This window comes from Podarcis bocagei (assembly GCF_964188305.1).
Source record: "Podarcis bocagei genome assembly, chromosome: 1".
NCBI classification, from domain to species: Eukaryota; Metazoa; Chordata; class Lepidosauria; order Squamata; family Lacertidae; genus Podarcis; species Podarcis bocagei.
In genome coordinates, this window is record NC_138125.1 from 66,816,691 (window position 1) to 66,831,323 (window position 14,633).

The 14,633-nt window shown below is 43.3% G+C and overlaps 1 protein-coding gene across 4 annotated transcripts in view; it reads left to right on the plus strand.

Moving 5' to 3' along the window:
* Positions 1 to 14,633, plus strand: part of DNAJC24 (DnaJ heat shock protein family (Hsp40) member C24) — a 42,769-nt gene that overhangs the window by 24,821 nt on the left and 3,315 nt on the right. For all 4 annotated transcript variants that reach the window (XM_081167012.1, XM_081167014.1, XM_081167011.1 and 1 more), the window contains one exon: positions 3,041 to 3,179. In XM_081167012.1, the coding sequence (XP_081023138.1) occupies positions 3,041 to 3,179 (139 nt within the window). The remainder of the gene's footprint in view (positions 1 to 3,040; positions 3,180 to 14,633) is intronic.

Consider the following 14,633-nt stretch of genomic DNA (forward strand, 5'->3'; position numbering starts at 1 on the left):
AGATGTTGGAAGCATTGGGGACAGAGAAGGAACTTTCTGTTGAAAGCCAAACTTGGAAATCTCTGCCCATATTCCTAGTAGCTACTGAAAAGTAGTTGCCAAATGGTGTGAAGAAGACTACCGTATTTTTCGCCCTATAAGACGCACTTTTTCCCCTCCAAAAATGAAGGGGAAATGTGGGTGCGTCTTATGGGGCGAATGCAGGCTTTCGCTGAAGCCTGGAGAGCGAGAGCGGTAGGTGCGCACCGACCCCTCTCGCTCTCCAGGCTTCGCGGACCTCTCCTCAAGCAGCGGGAACGTTCCCACTGCTTGGGGAGAGTTGCCGGCATCCCGAAGCCTGCAAGCGCTGATCCCAGCACGTGCAGGCTTCGCGGATCTCTCCCCAAGCAGCGGGAACGTTCCCACTGCTTGGGGAGAGTTGCAGGCATCCCGAAGCCTGCAAGCGCTGATCCCAGCACGTGCAGGCTTCGCGGATCTCTCCCCAAGCAGCGGGAACGTTCCCGCTGCTTGGGGAGAGTTGCCGGCATCCCGAAGCCTGCAAGCGCTGATCCCAGCACGTGCAGGCTTCGCGGATCTCTCCCCAAGCAGCGGGAACGTTCCCGCTGCTTGGGGAGAGTTGCCGGCATCCCGAAGCCTGCAAGCGCTGATCCCAGCACGTGCAGGCTTCGCGGATCTCTCCCCAAGCAGCGGGAACGTTCCCGCTGCTTGGGGAGAGTTGCAGGCATCCCGAAGCCTGCGCGCGCTGATCCCAGCACGCGCAGGCTTCGCGGATCTCTCCCCAAGCAGCGGGAACGTTCCCACTGCTTGGGGAGAGTTGCAGGCATCCCGAAGCCTGCGCGCGCTGATCCCAGCACGCGCAGGCTTCGCGGATCTCTCCCCAAGCAGCGGGAACGTTCCCACTGCTTGGGGAGAGTTGCAGGCATCCCGAAGCCTGCGCGCGCTGATCCCAGCACGCGCAGGCTTCGCGGATCTCTCCCCAAGCAGCGGGAATGTTCCCACTGCTTGGGGAGAGTTGCAGGCATCCCGAAGCCTGCCCGCGCTGATCCCAGCACGCGCAGGCTTCGCGGATCTCTCCCCAAGCAGCGGGAACGTTCCCGCTGCTTGGGGAGAGTTGCCGGCATCCCGAAGCCTGCAAGCGCTGATCCCAGCACGTGCAGGCTTCGCGGATCTCTCCCCAAGCAGCGGGAACGTTCCCACTGCTTGGGGAGAGTTGCAGGCATCCCGAAGCCTGCAAGCGCTGATCCCAGCACGTGCAGGCTTCGCGGATCTCTCCCCAAGCAGCGGGAACGTTCCCGCTGCTTGGGGAGAGTTGCCGGCATCCCGAAGCCTGCAAGCGCTGATCCCAGCACGTGCAGGCTTCGCGGATCTCTCCCCAAGCAGCGGGAACGTTCCCACTGCTTGGGGAGAGTTGCAGGCATCCCGAAGCCTGCGCGCGCTGATCCCAGCACGCGCAGGCTTCGCGGATCTCTCCCCAAGCAGCGGGAACGTTCCCACTGCTTGGGGAGAGTTGCAGGCATCCCGAAGCCTGCGCGCGCTGATCCCAGCACGCGCAGGCTTCGCGGATCTCTCCCCAAGCAGCGGGAACGTTCCCACTGCTTGGGGAGAGTTGCAGGCATCCCGAAGCCTGCCCGCGCTGATCCCAGCACGTGCAGGCTTCGCGGATCTCTCCCCAAGCAGCGGGAACGTTCCCACTGCTTGGGGAGAGTTGCAGGCATCCCGAAGCCTGCAAGCGCTGATCCCAGCACGTGCAGGCTTCGCGGATCTCTCCTCAAGCAGCGGGAACCACCGCTGGGCTCCCACGGCTTGCAGAGAGCTGCCTGTTTGGGGGCTGGGGTCGGGGGAAGCTCGGGCTGCCCCAGCCCCGCGCCTGGGGGGAAAATAATTTTTTCCCTTTATTTCCCCCCCAAAAAACTAGGTGCGTCTTATGGGCCGGAGCGTCTTATGGGGCGCAAAATACGGTAGTTGGTCATTAAATCTAAGACTGTGCACACAATCCACACACAAAAAAAGACATGCCAAGCTATGTTTTTCTCCTTTATACATTACAAATTCTAAACCCATGTATGACTTTTTCATCTGGAATGGTACTTGCTCAGAATTTTATACCTTAGCTTAAATAATCATTATGCTACCTTGTGGAGATGTTTTGAGTTAAGTTAATGGTAGGATATATGTTTTTTAAAAGAATAAGTGAGAGAACTGTGACAAATGGCATTAGAATTTTAGGTTGTTTGGGGAGGTGGTTTCTTTTGGTGACACCTATACAAATACTAGAAATTCAGATAATTTCTTAATATATTTACTAAAATGTAATTAATTTTACAATCCTGTGTTCAGCAAAACTAATGCAGAAATTACTGTATCATTTTGCCCTTACACATGTTACCTTTTAGCCCTGTCCCCAAACATTATTTCAAAACTGAAAACAGCACAAAATGTTGTATCCAGTGACCCATGACTTTAGAAATTTGGAAAGGCTTTTTATTCACTGGGTTGGAATAAATTAAAGATGGTGAATGATAGATTAAAAATAGAATTACATTTATGGTAAATTTATATCCTATTTTGTATCTTCTGTTGACTGTTTCAACGCCAAAACCTACATCTTAAAAAAGTAACCACAGAAAAATTGTATGTTATTTACATTAGGCTAAAAAAATTAATGTTAAATCAAAATAGTCTTCCCCTTACTCCTATTTTTTATTTTTATTTGTGTGTACCTATTTCTGTTTGCATTAGTCATTCTCTCTAGGTAAATTGTCCATAAGACCAATGATTCCATCAGCAAATTATCCAGAAAATGCTGTCAGTGCACATTGTGACATTTGTGCCACTGGTGTATTTGCTGCTATTCCAGTGGTCTAATTAACCTGGCAGCAATCTCTTGTGGCCAATGCTGCTTCCTTTGTTTGTTTTCCTTGGCACCATAGTTCAGACCTATACATCCTCCATACCCTTAAAATAGATCTCATATTTACTATTGATTTCCCCCTTCCTTCCATCCCCCCTCCCCTTCCCCTTTCCTTCTTTTGATTGGCAGTATCATCCAGACAAACAGAGCGCAGATGTGCCAGCAGGAGAAGTGGAGGCGCGCATGCAGAGGTTCATCGAAATTGATCGAGCGTGGAAAATTCTAGGGAATGAAGAGACAAAAAAAGAGTATGACCTGCAGCGGCGTGGTAGGTTCCTGCCAAGGAGTGCTATAGTAGTAGCAGCAGCAGCTTTTGAGAGCAGAAGCTGGAGTGGTAGCTCAGTGGTCTTTTTTCAAAATGCTTTTTGTTTGACCGAAACACTTCATTTGCTCTTACCCACTTCCATATTTAGATACATTATTTATACTGATTACTCCATCTCCATTAAGCAGTAAAAACACTAAATTACTTTTGACAAAGCATTAGGTGGTAGCTGTTATACTAATTCTAATGAATGTAGAACTTGGGTGATAATAATGACTTAGTTTAGCCATTTCTCATTTGACAGTATTTAAAGCAGTTTCGTTAAATGTTCTTAATTACTTAAGTTATGCCCTTTGCTACATTCTGTTGCTGCATTTTAGATACAGGTTTTGAGTAATCTGTGTCAAAGGTATACTGCCGCATATTTATAAACACTTCACAGTCATTAAAGTGTATTCTTTCTACCAGTCTTTAGGAATTGAGCATATTTCAGAATATTTCTCATAATGCATCCCTGGTATAAGCGTTTAAGGAAGCAAGTTATATTCCAGTTAAATGCATTAACCAGGCAGTTCCAGCACACGCACACACACACACATATATATATATACATCTTGGGGAAAATAGCATCTTAAAACAGTGACAGGCTGTTGTGAGAAAGAAAGGGGAAAATGTAGGTCAGGTCTGTCACACATGGGCTACCATTACATGAAGTGATAGGCTGTCTTTCTGCTCTGGCCTCAGGATAGGAGTCCCTCAGCCTTCCATTAGAACCTTCAATAAATGTATATCCACCCTACATGTTAATGGGGGGAGTCAATAATAGTGTATTGCCTGTGGGGAAAACACTCAGTCGCACTCTGCGGTAACACACTCTGGTCCAGCATTGACGTGTAGCTACCACCACTTTTCAGTGTGTCTGATAAAAGCTCACTGTCTCTGCAGCATGTTATTGAATTCCCTTCCATTGTACGCTGGCACACCATCAAACCTTTCTCTCTCTTGCTGTTTTAAGTTCCCTGCTGTTAAGGTTGCCACAATTTTATTTGAGAAACAAAAGCTTAGTCAGCGTGGCTGGCAGATACACATAATCAACGGAATAATATACGGCGTATACAAGCTTATTTTTTTAATCATGAATTATTTGGTGTCTATCGTTTTCTCTTTTTTCAAAATGTGCTATTTGGGATGTTAGATGTTAAACTGAAATGAGCAAAATTATTTTTGAACTAGTTTTATTTTTGGCTTGTAGCTTAATAGAAAGAGCAGATGGTTTTGCCAAGAGAGAGAGGGAGAGAGACTAACTTGGAGCTGGGGTTAAGAAATTTCCCTTGTGTAAAAATTGGCAGAAATGCATTTGTTTATGCTCTGTCCATTTTGTAGTTAGACTTTGAGATATACACTCTAGCATAAAAGTCAGTCCAGTCAATTAAGCTTTATGTCCTTACATGTAATGCACAGAAAATGACAGTTAATGCGTATTTTAATTTTTGAGGTTGTGAAGCTTTTTCAGATTTGCTTTTTTTAATGTTTCGGGCTGTTACCCATTCAGATAAGCAAAGCATGTGGAATTTGCTTTGATTGAAATCTACAGGCATTGATTCTGTGCAACCTTTGTTTTTCTAGTGAGGCTTGAAGGGACTTGGAAAAGAGAGATTGGGCAGTAGCAGTGGCTGTGTAACTTCCGTTGCGATCGGTGGAGTGTCAGCAAGGATGCATATAATACACAACTTTTGGTTTTAGCTAAAGTTGATGTGTTGTTGCAGTATACCAAAACAATTTTATTGAAAGGAATTGATTTAAAGGAAAGCAACTAATTTTAAATCCATTGGGATCTATTGGGCATTTATAGTCCTGTTCTTCCAAAACAATACTTGCTGCTGTTAAAGTGATTACTGAAAATGGGAAGCTTATTGACAAATCTGCCTGATAGTTCCATAGTTGAGAGCAACTGCCCAAATTAGGAGTGGGTGGATGACACAGGGTGCAGCAATGGGCACTGCCACAAGAGAGACTAGCTTTCTCAAACAGCATTATGGTGAGTCTTCTGCCAGGCTTGACAAGCCTCAGGCTTTCTCTCAGAGTTGGAGAGGTTGGATGAGAATTGCCCCCACAGCAGCACTTCAGAGGCACTCGCAATGGGGAAGAGCTGGAACTCCAAACACATGCTTTCTGTGCAAAAATTTCAATTCCCATCATATCTCAAGGAAGGTCTGGGCAAACAAATTGTGTTGAAAACCTGGAGATCCATTGCTAGTCAGTCTACCAATATTTATAGAACAGCTTCCCATGTTTGAGATGATCACTGCTCCCTCCTTAGCTCCTCAGTTGGTAGGAAGTCTGGGATTTGATTTGTCTCTGTGCTTCTGGCACAGTGCCTGAAAGCCATTTGCTCACCCCCACCCTCCCTTCAGCTTGAAGCTAGCAGGCAGAATTGGGACTGCACTTGCAATTGTGCTGGGTTTTGGAAGCCTTTGGAAGATTCTGGGAAGGATTCCACACATCGCTCTTCGTTTCCAAGATGGGGAAGATGAGAGGATTTCCCGGCTTCTTATTTTTCTAGTAGAAAAGCACTGGTTGTTGAGGGGGTTGGGTGAACAGTGGTAAAGGAGAGCTTTGAGCTAACAGAGAGGATGGGGTTGGCAAACGGGAAGTTGTAAGCTGAGATGGAGGTGTTGAAGGGCTGGGGTTGAAGGAGTTGTTGAGGGATGAGAGGGTAGAAGGGGGTGGGGGATTAAAGAAGCTGTGAGGGGTTGGGCAAGGTGTAAGTGGAGGGTGTTGGGGAGTTGGTGAGGGTGGCAGGTAGGGAGGGATGGTGAACGGGGGCGACAGCCCCTAATATTTACACACAATAACAAAAATCTCAACCTGTTTTATTATGATGATAATTTAAAAATGACAACCAAATGCTCAAGAAAACTAATTCTGATTGCAGTGTTATAACACAACCATTCCTAAACAAGCCCCTCTGAATTGTGATAGAATCGTGAACTGAGAATTGGCCATTTTATTTGTTTAAATTATTTTTATTGTATACTACAATTTCATTATAAAAAATCAAAGCAGTTTACACCAATTATATACACACAATAAAAACCATATAAAGTTTTAAAATTGCAAATCATCAGTTGACTAGATATAACTGAATATAATCTAATATAAATTATTGTGAGGAAAAGTCGGAAGAAGGACATAAAAATGAATTTATTCTGATCTTCCAGTCTAAATGGTGTGATTTTGCAGTGCTGTGAAATATATGTATTGATCAAGCCGCGTCTCATGAATCTTTCTCAGGTGCTAGAATAAGAAAGTAAATCTGAAGCTGCTCAATTAATTACTATTTCTAGAGCTGGACTTAAGGAAAGGGTTCTTGCCATTAGGACTTACAAGCTCCCCCTGCCCTACCAGGACAGTTTAGTGGGTTTCAGGCAAGGTTCAGCCTGAATGGTAGCAGTGTATTCGTGGCCCTACAGTGTTCATAAACATGTATATCAGACTCAAACTATATATTAGCACAACATCAACAAATTACAGCAAGCATCTACCCCCCTCTTCCTCTTCTTGTATGGCTTTTAGTTTTGCTTAACAGGGGCTGTTCTTCCTTCCCCCTGCCCCACCTTCTGGAGCAAGGCTTTGGGGAGGGAAAAGACCCCTGACTGAAACCCTGGAGAACCAACTGCTGCCAGTCAGTGTAGACAATACTGAGCTAGACTTTCTGGCAAAGTGTTACTGAAGTGTGCTTCTAATAGTTATGTAATGCTGTTTAAAAGATTTCCAGCATCCCTTTTAATTGTCTTGAATTTTCGGCTTGTAAGGCATGCAATGAAGAACCTCCGGTCCATGGGCCAACTTTGGTCCGCAACAGGTACAGGTTGACTTGTGAGGCCCTTTTCCTTCATGTCCGTCATCTGACAGACATAAAGGTGGGGTTAAATCCTGTGTTGGCTATGTGTGCCTGTCCCCAGCTATGAACAGAAGTGTGCATCCCAAGTGAGCAGAGTTCAACCTTTCTCATCTACTGATGAATAGGACTTAAATTGTGCTCAGGTCAGCAGGATTCCATGCAAACCTGATTATACCAGAGTCTCCTGCTAAAATGGAGTCCCCCATAATTTTAGCACTCAACCCTGATAAAACACAGGGGGGCTTCCCTTTTGGCAGTGTCTGATGCGCCCTCCTCACTGAATCAGTAAAGAACTGCATATCCACTCACTATGTAGTATTACTTAAAATTCAGAGAGACATCTAAGGACACACAATATAAAAACAATATTTATTTAGAAATAGAAATTTTTAGATACAGTGGTACCTTGGGTTAAGAACTTAATTCGTTCTGGAGGTCCGTTCTTAACCTGAAACATTCTTAACCTGAAGCACCACTTTAGCTAATGGGGCCTCCTGCTGCCACCGCACTGCCGCACAATTTCTGTTCTCACCCTGAAGCAAAGTTCTTAACCTGAGGTACTATTTCTGGGTTAGTGGAGTCTGTAACCTGAAGCACCTGTAACCCGAGGTACCACTGTATAACCCATTGTACAAATTACCAATTTACTACACAGCTTCACCAGTGCCATCCAAGTGGTAACATGCATATGGTGAACCCTTGGTAAATGTTCATATGGATCCACTTTTTACATTCTGTGGATTTCCATAGCTTTGTTCTTGTTCTCCAACTTCTCCTGCAAAGAGAAGGCAGAAAGGACATATGGGAGGTTCTCAAAGGTCTCTCATCCATTGTAACAGCCTGGCATACTGAGCCCTCAAGCACACAGATTTGAGTTGTGTTGGAGATAGAACAAGGCTTTGCTATGGTCTATGAGTGATAGACTTCAAATTTCCTGGAATATACAGTGGTTGGTTCAGTTGTGATACATTATTGCCCAAATTCCATAAGTGACATTAAAATAAATCTAAGTCTTATTACATATATATTGGCAAAGAACAACAGAGTGTGTAATCCATGAAATTAGATAGAAAAGATAAAAGGAACTGAAGACGGAAAACTCTTATTAGTATTTTTGACTGGTTCCATCTACTGTAGCATTTCTTCTAGTGATTTGGAGCATCAGCATAATTGCCAAGATGGATTAAGTTGATAAGAGAAGATAAAGCTTCCTCCCCCCTCATTCTCATTTATTACTATTTCAGTCTTAGATGTAAGTGGGTTAACTTTGTTTTAATATATATCTATTTAATGTACTGGAGGTGTTCAGAATAGGTTAGGTCAAAGAGGTTTTATTGATCCAGTAATTATATCTAACTTGTCTGATTTGTTTTAATTGCCTTCATTAAGATTAATTTAGATGAAACTCATTCCCTGGAGATCTATAGTGTAGATTTCAGGTAAAATTAGAATCACAATTTAATGTTGCAAAAAGGAGGCAGAGACCACAGGCCAACTTGATACTGGATAATCGGCCGCTAATTAATGAATTGCATGGGGGGGAAATCATGCTTTAATATTAAAGTGCTAATTAGATTTTTTTCACCAATACATGAGGGCAGTTAAAATAAGTGTTTAATTTCACTACCAATACATTATTCATAGTTAACTACTATGGTAGCAGACTGGTTGCACCAAAATGAGGAACATCAGGATAACCTTTGTTCTAAAACAGTTTGTAACAAATGCATGCATACTACTCCTGACAGAATGTGGACCACAATTGCCAAGTTACAGTATGAGTCCCTACGTTTTTGCAGTTTAGCATGGTACTATCAAATTCAGATTACTAGTTGAGAGCTGCTTTCTTCACAGATTGGCATTCATTTTAGATTTGACTTAGCTCCTTTCCTGTATTCTCTGTAACCAGTAATCTGAGATGATAAACTGGGTATCGTGAATTAGTATTCATTTGCTCATAGAACATTGTATACCAAAGCACAACTGTGATCAAAATATTATATAGCACCAATGTGATTTTAAGTATCTATATTAGTTCTAAATCAAGGGTGGGTAGCATCCTTTCCATGGGTCAAATGAGGTCCTCCAGGTCTTTCTATCATCCTAGGCCACACCCCTCACCATCCTTGATCTGTACCCTCATTGAGTGCCTTTGCTTACTTGGAATATGTCAATGAACTGAGATACTGCCTCTTGCTTGCTTGAACGGATAGCTGTGTGTGCAGAAATCTGACTTGCATGGCAGGGATTTAGCTTACTGTACATGGAAAGTAGCCACATGTGTTGCATTAGCCATTTTTGGCTTTGGCCCTGGCCACCACTACCATACAGCCCCAAGACTGACTATGAGAGATTGTGGCCATTGGACTGGTGCAAATTCCCCATTTTTAAAAAAAAGTGTTGGGGAAAATAAGGAACTCTAATATTCCAAAGTATGCATAGCTGTGACCATGCACAGAACTAGCTGTATAGTGGTATCCTAAGCAAGGCAAATGGAACAAACTGTTCCGTTATTTTGTTTCTTTCCAAGTTTACATCATTTTGCTAGAGTGTAGTTCAGGCAAAGGCAAACTCTGCCCTCCAGATGTTTTGAGACTACAATTCCCATCATCCCTGACCACTGATCCTGTTAGCTAGGGATGTTGGGAGTTGTAGTCCCAAAGCATCTGGAGGGCAGAGTTTGCCTATGCCCGGTGTACTTGATCCAGTAGGGGCTGAAGCTGTTAACTGATAAATCTGATAAATCGCTTACCACCCTGTTACACTGTGTCTACTCATTTTGCAAGGTATACCTATATGACATCAGACCTAGCTGTTACTATTTTCTCCTAGCTTTGTTTATTAATCTGTAAAGGGTAAAGGCAAAAAGCTGGGAGAGAATAGATCAATATACAGTGGTACCTCGGGTTACAGATGCTTCAGGATACAACTCCACTAACCCAGAAATAGTACCTCGGGTTAAGAACTTTGCTTCAGGATGAGAACAGAAATCACATGGTGGAGGCAGCAGGGAGGCCCATTAGCTAAAGTGGTACCTCAGGTTAAGAACAGTTTCAGGTTAAGAACGGACCTCCAGAACAAATTAAGTTCTTAACCCAAGGTACCACTGTATACAGAAGTTGTATATGATCAGAAATATACCTACTACTTAAGGCACGTGGGGATATGGACAAACATGACAGGTGAACTATGGTTCATACTTCTGAAAGAAGCCCATTCTTCATTAGTCTTGAGGCAGCAATTTTTAAATAGTAGGGAGTTGCAGCTAAAAGTGTGCCAATCTTGGATATTGCCACATGTATATACCGTATTTTTCGCTCCACAAGACACACTTTTTTCCTCCTAAAAAGTAAGGGGAAATGTCTGTGCGTCTTATGGAGCAAAGCCAGCAAGAGCCGCTGCCACTGACACGCTCTGCGCAGCTCTGCCTTTAAAGCAAGAGCCGCGCAGAGCATGGCTGCAGTTCTTGCTGGCTTTACAGCGTGGTGGGAGGAGCAAAGGGAGAGCCACTTACATGGCTCCTGCCCCAGCATCTCCTCCTCTTTTTGCTCCGGTTCTGGTGAGGCAAGGCAGCTGCCCGCCACAGGCATGCACAGATGTGAGCTCTCCCTCTCCCTCTCCCTCTCCCTTCCTGCCTTCCTTCCTTCCTTCCCTCCCTCCCTCTTCCAACTTGAATAAAATATTGGGGGGGCCAGGTAAGCCCCACCTCACATACCGCAATTCAGCCTTTCTCAACCTGTGGGTCCCCAGATGTTGTTGAACTACAATTCCCATCGCCCCTAGGTAGCAAGGCCAGAGCTCAGGGAAGATAGGAGTCAAGGGATGATGGGAGTTGTAGTCCAACAACATCTGGGGACCCGCAGGTTGAGAACTGCGATCTCAAGACAAAGTGCACGCACACTATATGAATGGCAATGCCCATCAACATGGGGGGGGGACGACTCCCTCAAATATTAAATGGGGGGGGGAGCGAAGGCACCTAGGCCTCTAGGAGTTGGCTGCTATGCCTAGGACAACTCAAGAAAGCAAAATGATGCATATGCTATAATATGCTGGGGAAGCCCAGCCAGATGGGCGTGGTATAAATTATTATTATTATTATTATTATTATTATTATTATTATTATTATTATTATCAATAAAATTTTAGGGTTATACCGGGTTGTTGTTTTTTACAGACTGTAGGTTGGCTATGTTTACTATGATGCCATTCGTTAAAGGTATGGTCAGCGCTCAGTGGTAAACATTGGAGATACCATACATTACTGACAGTTCCTTCATCACTGTATTTTCTTGCAGAAAACCTCCCCATTCTGATAAGGATGATAAAGCAGAAAAGACTGGCATATAAGATTCCCTTTAAACTAGAGGTAGTAAAATATGCTAAGGAACATGGAAACAGAGCAGCGGAGAGACATTTTGGGCCACCACCAACTGAAAAAATGATAAGAGATTGGAGGAAACAGGAGGATCAGCTGCAAAAAGCAGATAAAAGCAAGCACACTTTTCGTGGAAATGCTGCAAAGTGGCCACAGTTGGATGTGGCCATGAAAGAATGGATCACAAATCACCGGAATAATGGCTTCACTGTCTCTACAAAAATGATAATATATGAAGCCAAACGCATTGCTGTAGAGGAAGGCATTCACGATTTTACTGGATCACCATCATGGTGCTACAGATTTATGAGGCGATGTGGCCTTGCCATGCGCACCAAAACTAGAATTGCACAAAAAATGCCAAAACAATATGAATCTAAGATTCTATCTTTTCATAAATTTGTAATTGATGCTAGGAAGAGAAATGGGTTTGAAATTGGCCAGATTGGGAATATGGATAAAGTCCCGCTAACCTTTGATGTGCCATCTTATAGGACTGTTGATCTGAAAGGTGCCCAGGCTATCACCATGAAAACCTCCAGACATGAGAAAACCCATTACACGGTTGTGTTGTCTTGCTGTGCAGATGGCACCAAATTGCCACCCATGTTAATTTTCAAAAGGAAAACATTTCCAAAAGAAGTGATTCCAAGTGGAATTGTTGTACATGTTCATGAGAAAGGATGGATGGACGAAAATGGAATGAGAGTATGGGTTGAACAAGTGTGGTCCAAACGTCCTGGAGGGCTTTTGAAAAAACCTGCCTTATTAGTTCTTGACCAGTTTAGAGCACATATTAGCGAAACTACAAAAAAGTGCTTTAAAGAAGTGAAGACTCATCTAGCTGTAATTCCTGGAGGTCTTACCAGCCAGTTGCAACCTCTCGACGTTTCCATCAACAAGCCATTTAAGGTCTTTATGCAAGAAGAGTGGAACAAATGGATGGCTGCTGGTAATCATGATCTGATACCTACTGGACAAATGAGGAGGCCCACTATCACACAAGTTTGTGAATGGGTGAAAACATCATGGCACTCGGTGAAGGAGGAAATTGTTGTCCGGTCATTCAAAAAATGTGGCATTAGCAATGCTTTGGATGGAAATGAAGATGGTATTTTATATGAAGATAGCGAAGAAAGTGATTTCTGTGATTGTGAGCAACTGAGCTTCATAAATTCTGACTCTAGCACTGATGAATTCTTGGAGTTTACAGAACACTAGAAGAGTGCTCAAACCTTAGTCTCTCTTCATTTGTTAATGACAGTGATGGTGGTTCTTAATGCCACTGTTGACTGCTGTTCACTTTACATGGTTATAATATGATTCTGATATACCGGTTGTTTATTAAATAGTTTAGTTTATTACAACATTTGATTCAGAATTTTTTTTTGTTTTCCTCCTCTAAAAACTAGGTGTGTCTTATGGTCGGGTGCATCTTATAGAGCGAAAAATACAGCATATACCAATTGCTTGTGTTTGAAAATAATTATAGAGTGTATAGAGGTACATGTATTGTAGTTCTCTCATAACAGAGGCATCTATATTCAGGTTTGCAAAGGGGGGAAAGTAGCTAATGTGCTTCATACTGGGCACTGGGTATAGGACTAGATCGGTGGATTTCAAATTTGAGAGCTTGAGGAATTATACATCTTGCACAGAACCCGAGAGTTCCCAATCAACCATGGAACCTGGTGTTTCAGAAAAATAAATAAATAAAACTTATTGACCTAGGAGCCAAACATGGAGGGTGGGACGAGTACATTTTACTAGGGTCCAGAAGGGGTGTGCAACCACGTTTTCAGGAGGAAAAATTGAGGCTTAATTGAAATTCATCCTCGGCTCTTCCCTCGCCGAATGGAATGGAGCCTTTAGAAGGGTCCCGTATGCTCAGAGACTTTGCACCTGTCCACTGGGAGAGATAGGAAGCCCAGAACACTTGTTCTTTAGATGTCCCTTTTATAAAGAGGCACATAGTAAGATCATGGATCCCCTACTGGTGAGGCTCGCCGACCTCCCACAAAAGCAAAAATTTGACCTTTTGCTGTTGGGCAAAGATCAGAAGATGACCGGGATTGTCGCCAGATTCTGTCTACAGATCTGTAGGAGCAGACCATCGCCCAACTCAAAATAGTCCGGCATGGAAAGCCCCAAACACGGTTCCATGGATGATTCTGAGTCAACTCCCTGGGACAGTTGTACATTGTTTCTAAATTTAGTGTTGTATATTGTTTTAATTGTCTGTTTTAACCATATTTGCATAGCAGTTTTTAACGTTGTGAGTGTCCTCTATTTAAGAGGCTTCTACTCTGCAGCCTCTTATAGTTGTTTTATCTGCGAGTCTTTTAGTTCTTATGCTCTTACAGTTGTTTTAACTGCGTGACTTTGTTGGTTTTTAGCTCTTATCTGTTTTAATTATTAGTTTTTTATCCATCCATTATCTGTGTTTAATCTTTTATTTTATTCGGATGTTTTAATGTCTGTTTCCTTGTCCTCATTTGCCCTAACAATTATCAGTCAAAAATCCCAACTGCTATTTTATCTATATGCTTTTCTTAATCCTGGTCTGTGACCGTAATAAAGTTCATTCATTCATCCTTGGATATGTTGGTGCAAACTTAATTCTCAATATCTATATGTAGTGGGCAGATCTTATGAATGGTTGGATATTAAGCTGTGTTAGAAGAAGCAACATTCTCAACCATAAATTACTGACTATGCCCTGTGGAGAGAACTTATACAGGAATTTCTAGTGCATTTTGATGCCCCCCCCACCCGCATGTTTGCTTCTAGCCCTGGCGTTCTTACATTTGAAAGGCACATAGGAAGCTGTCTTATACCACTCGAATTGTCATGAGCAGAAATGTTCTCATCACCTGCTGCCTGATCTTTTTTAGACTCAAATCCTAGAGTGCTCTACACAGCATTTGTCAGTACAGCCATGTACAGCGTAATGAATATAAATGTTTGCTGCTCTGTGTTTGGCTCAAAATTAAAATCAGGCAGGCACAAAACACAAGGAGCTTGAACTTGTGACTTCCTGTTGATGTTCAAGGACACGAGTGTGTAGAGAAGCAGATGAAAGCTGAAAGGGCCTTGTTCCATTCCTTAAGAAAGCTTTAACACTTTTGACTCAAGTAACCACCCCAAACCCTGATGTAACTTAAATATTAAAAAC